The 4,947-nt window shown below is 47.5% G+C and overlaps 1 protein-coding gene across 4 annotated transcripts in view; it reads left to right on the forward strand.

Annotated features, from left to right (window-relative positions):
- LOC105503781 (chromosome unknown open reading frame, human C14orf93) overlaps positions 1-4,947 on the forward strand; it is a 31,357-nt gene that overhangs the window by 12,914 nt on the left and 13,496 nt on the right. For 3 of the 4 annotated variants that reach the window (XM_011930874.1, XM_011930876.1, XM_011930875.1), the window contains 2 exons: positions 1,216-2,184; positions 4,337-4,657. In XM_011930874.1, the coding sequence (XP_011786264.1) occupies positions 1,588-2,184; positions 4,337-4,657 (918 nt within the window). In that variant the 5' untranslated portion in view covers positions 1,216-1,587. The remainder of the gene's footprint in view (positions 1-1,215; positions 2,185-4,336; positions 4,658-4,947) is intronic. The other variant, XM_011930878.1, reaches the window with a different exon arrangement.

Consider the following 4,947-nt stretch of genomic DNA (forward strand, 5'->3'; position numbering starts at 1 on the left):
TGATTCTCCTGCCCCGGCCTCCCAAGTAGCTGGGATTACAGGCGCCCGCCACTATGCCCGGTTAATTTTTGTATTTTTAATAGAGACGGGGTTTCACCATGTTACTCAGGCTGGTCTCGAACTCCTGACCTCAGGTGATTGGCCTCAGCCACCCACAGTGCTGGGATTACAAGCGTGAGCCACCATGCCCGGTCTCTCCTCTCCTTTTAATTGTAATGTTTTAATTTACAGGGTAAGAGAGAAATGCATCTCTCAGGGAAATTGTAAACATACTTAAGGTTTTGACATGGAGCATCAGAAGGATTTTTTTTCTACTATCAAGTATTATTTAGAAAATTACAATATTTATTAAGTTCCCTTGAGTGTTCTCAGTGGTACAGATCAACTTCTTTACTCCTTTTTTTCTCTCCTGGAGTAGTTTAGTTGCTTAACTACAGTAATTTAAAAGAAAGGCAGTTTGGTTTATCACTGACATTCTGGTTTCTCCTTTTATGGGGGCTGGTCATGCAGGCAAAGTGGCAGCATAGCTGTTCAGACATTCCTGTTGAATTTTGGATCCACCCTTAAGGAGTATGAGAAATGAAGATAAGGGGCCCCACAGGTGATTTCTCTGGGCTCCTGGCTGGAAGACTCGGGACAGCTAGTTTCCATTACAGAGGCTCATGGCCCAGGTATACGACTATGTGGGAAAGGGGGCTGTGCAGCCCTGGGTTACCCCTGCTCAATTCCTTGATCTTTTCATTTCATTTCCCTGCCCTCATCCCCAAAGCGTTAATGATATAATAGTGAGAAGTTGGTGACATGCTGAGGGGGGCAATGATGGATGTATTCCTTATTTAGGAGTTTTACTCTAAATGCATTTGTATGAAAATTACAGAGAGGGTAGAATCATGATTGTTGTGATTCTTAATGTCAACAAAAAGTGGTATCAGGTAAAAAAAAAAAAAATACAACACTACATTGAAAGTAGCAATAACTGGATTCTGCTGTTATTCCTCTGACCTTGAAAAAGACAATAACTTCTCTGCATGTCTCTTCTCTGGACCTGGAGTAATATGTGTTTCCTAGTGCTGTTGAGTAGATGAAGCGTTCTGAACTCCTTAAGGAACAATGTCAAAGCAATGAAATTCAGTACCATTATTACAGTAAAGATGGTGAGGAGGAGGAGGAGGAGACAGATCTACATTTTCTTCCTTAATCAACTAATCTTTCCAGATGCCAGAAGGTCCTTCTGAATCCCTTCCCTGTTCCTTAGGTTGCATTAGTCAGGGGTTCCATGCTGGGGGACAGAAGGAACACTCTCTACCCTCTAAAACTGTTCATCAGGAAGGCCTTGATTTGTGATGTGCTAGGAGAGCACAGGATCTGCAAATAGAAGGCACCTGTCTCCCTTCTGCAGGCCGAGGAGAGGCCGCCGTGGACTGTGTGCTTCTTCATGGCTTATCTACTCTTCTTTCATACACCCTACAGCTTGGGCTCCCCTGACCATCCTCATTGAGAAAGGAAAGTGAGTCAAGAGAAGTCGATGATTCCTACCTGTTGGAGTGGCCCAGCAGTGTAAGCGTGGTTGTTACTGCCCCATCCACCATGTCCTTCAGTGCCACCATTCTCTTCTCCCCTCCCAGTGGCAGTGAGGCCAGATGCTGCTGCTGTGCCTGTAAGAGTGAGACTAATGGAGGCAACACAGGCTCCCAGGGTGGGAATCCTCCTCCCAGCACCCCCATCACAGTGACTGGACATGGCCTGGCTGTTCAGAACTCAGAGCAGCTCCTGCATATTATCTACCAACGGGTGGATAAGGCAGTGGGTTTGGCTGAAGCTGCTCTGGGTCTTGCCAGGGCCAACAATGAGTTGTTAAAACGTCTCCAGGAGGAAATCGGTGAGCTGAGGCAAGGGAAAGTGTCCACCCCTGATGAAGACGGGGAAAGCCGGACACATAGTTCCCCACCTGAGGAGCCTGGGCCTCTCAAGGAAAGTCCCGGGGAAGCCTTTAAGGCTCTGTCTGCTGTGGAAGAGGAGTGTGACAGCGTGGGTAGCGGCGTGCAGGTGGTGATTGAGGAGCTGCGGCAGCTGGGAGCAGCCTCAGTGGGGCCTGGGCCTTTGGGCTTCCCAGCAACTCAGAGGGACATGCGGCTCCCGGGGTGCACACTGGCTGCCAGCGAGGGGGCCCCCCTGCTCAATCCTGTGAGTATGGCAGCAGAGGGCTGTTGCTCCTAAGTGCTTTTCCTGGCCTTTCACTCTTTTTCCTTTCTGTTCTTTTTTTTTCCATCTTTAAACCTTTTGTTTGTATTTGTGATAAAGCAAAACAGTACCAAGTTTCCTTTTCCTTCAGGGATAATCAGCTCTCCTATTTTCTTCCTGAACCATTAGCCTCTTTGGCAGAAGGTCATTTTTTGCTGTGTGTAGTGACAGGGTGCCCTTCCCTCTCTCTCAATAGCTCCGCATGGCACCTTTTCCTCCACAGCTGTCTCAGCTGCTCCATGGGCTCTGCCTCTCCTGGTGAGGATGCCTGCCGTGCACAGACGGCTCATTCATATTTTATCGCAGGCCCTCTGCTTGCCAAGAGGAATTCAGTACAAAGAGAGATGGGAATGTACAGGGGAGAGAGGCAGAGGTGGAGAGAGGAGGACAAAGTGAGAGGACAAAGATAAAGATAACAGACGACAGGTATAGGGAGGGAAAGAGACAAGTAGAAATGAAGGGCTAAGGGAGGAGAGAAAGTGAAAAAAGGGAGCACAGAAGAAAGGTGAGTCTATGTGGAAAGAGAATCTACACCACAGGAGAGAGACTATGACATAAGGCGAGAGGGAGGTAGAGGAAAGGAAATAAAATGGGAAATGAGAAAAAGAAGTGGCTAACTGAGTGTTAACAGTAAGATAATAACATACAGGGAGAAAGAGGGAAGAAAAGAAGGAAGCAAGCAAGCATATTTTGTGAGCAGGAAAAGACATAGATGTACATTGTGCTATTTCAGTTTCTTTACTGCTTAAGGGCCATATGAGCAGGAAAATCCTGGCTGAGTAGAGTAAGAACTGCAGAATGTCACACATGGAAGTATGAAAAGGAGATGGAGCAACTATAGAGATCTTAGAGATAGGAAAATAACAGATGTGGTGCCACTTGAGAGACGGTGGGAGTTCTATCAGCTCTCCTCCACCTTATTCTCTGTCTGTCCTCTCTTTTTCTCCTCCCCCCACGACAAGACATAGACACCCCAGTAAAGAGTAAAGGAGCAGAACACATGGAGTAGATGGGAGGGATGAAACTCCCAGCCCATCTGCTGGATCTGAGAAATGAATACATAACCCCCCTCTCCCCCTCCAGTGTAACACAGCAACTGGTCATTGCTCTCCTGAAGGCACAGCCATATGGGTAATGGCCACTGCTGCTCACCCCAGTCTGTGGCTGGTCAGGACTCTCAGTTGTTCCAGCTCAAGAGAGGAGGACCTGGAAGGTGGGAAGCAGGAGGGTACCAGGCCAGGCATTGCCCCGAGCTGTGGGTTCTTTGAGGCAGGAAAGGTTTCCAGGCTGACAGGATGGAATTAGATTTCACAGTGCAAAAAGCAGCTCACAGGTCTATAAATCTCAGCCTCCTCCCCCGCTTCTTTCTCTCTCTCTGTGTGTGTGTGTGTGTGTCTCCCCACTTTCAGTGTTTTGTTTTCTTGACTGCAGAAATCCCCCCTCCTGTCTTCCTCCCTCTCTCCCTTGCTCCCTCCTTCCTTTCCCGGCTCTGTATGTCCTTGATTGAGGGCACAGGCAGTCAGGTAGATGTCAGGGGCTATGACAGTCGAATGTGGCTGGGGTAGGATCAAGGTGAGGGCATGGACTGACTCTGGGAATGGAGGATAGGTGAGGGGAGCTGTCACTGCCAGTCTCTCTTGGGATTTCTGACTTTATATCTTCCTCCTTTGCTCATTTTTCTTTTATATCTCCTCTTTATTTTTGTCACTGTTTTGTTTTCTTACTCCTTCTCTTGCTTGGTTTCTTTCTTGTCATCACTTCTTCTCCCAGTCCTTTCAGACAAAACACTTACCTAGCTACATTTCTTATATCCAAGAGCTATCCGTAAATGACGATTCACAAACAGTGTCAGAAACATGCTTTCTCCTTGTGAGCAGCCCTACGGTAACACCCCAACATGAGAGGCCCTGTACACACAAGAAATATTTGCCCAACACTCATAGGAGTCCCAGAGAAACAAGCCATTGAGCATTAAAGACTGTGCTAGAGTCCCCCTTTCCACTTTCTGTTCACTATTCTTAGCCAAAGAATGATGGTTAACCAGGTTCCCCTAAGCCTGGCTGGCTAATAGGCTATTATTTTTTTACATTCTTAGCTGGTGGATGATTACGTGGCCTCTGAGGGTGCAGTACAGCGAGTTCTGGTCCCTGCTTATGCCAAACAGCTCTCACCAGCCACACAACTGGCAATCCAGCGGGCAACCTCAGAGACAGGACCAGAAAATGGAACCAAGCTGCCACCACCCCGCCCTGAGGACATGCTCAATGCCACTGCTGCGCTGGACAGTGCCTTGGAAGAGTCAGGCCCTGGGAGTACTGGGGAGCTGAGACACTCTCTAGGGCTGACTGTTTCCCCATGCAGGACCAGAGGAAGTGGGCAGAAGAACTCCAGGCGCAAGCGGGATCTGGTACTCTCTGTGAGTGAGCTCAATTTCTATAAATTTTTCTTCAGTCTGGAAAGATAAGTGAAGAGTGAAGGGTGGGTTGATTTTAGGCCCCCCATATTGAATGAATACTATACTGAATCCTACCAGAGTGGGAGGGATAAGGAGAGAGGTTATTCGGTAACACTAGGGATAGGAAGTCCCCTGCTAAACATCAAACTTTTAGACTTTTCCAGATAATGTGGTATCTTCCTTTATATCACATCTCCTGCTATCCTTTTTTTTTTTGAGACGGATTTTTTTTTTTTTTTTTTGAGACGGAG

Source organism: Colobus angolensis, unplaced genomic scaffold (genome assembly GCF_000951035.1).
Source record: "Colobus angolensis palliatus isolate OR3802 unplaced genomic scaffold, Cang.pa_1.0 Scaffold88, whole genome shotgun sequence".
In the NCBI taxonomy this organism is placed as follows: Eukaryota; Metazoa; Chordata; class Mammalia; order Primates; family Cercopithecidae; genus Colobus; species Colobus angolensis.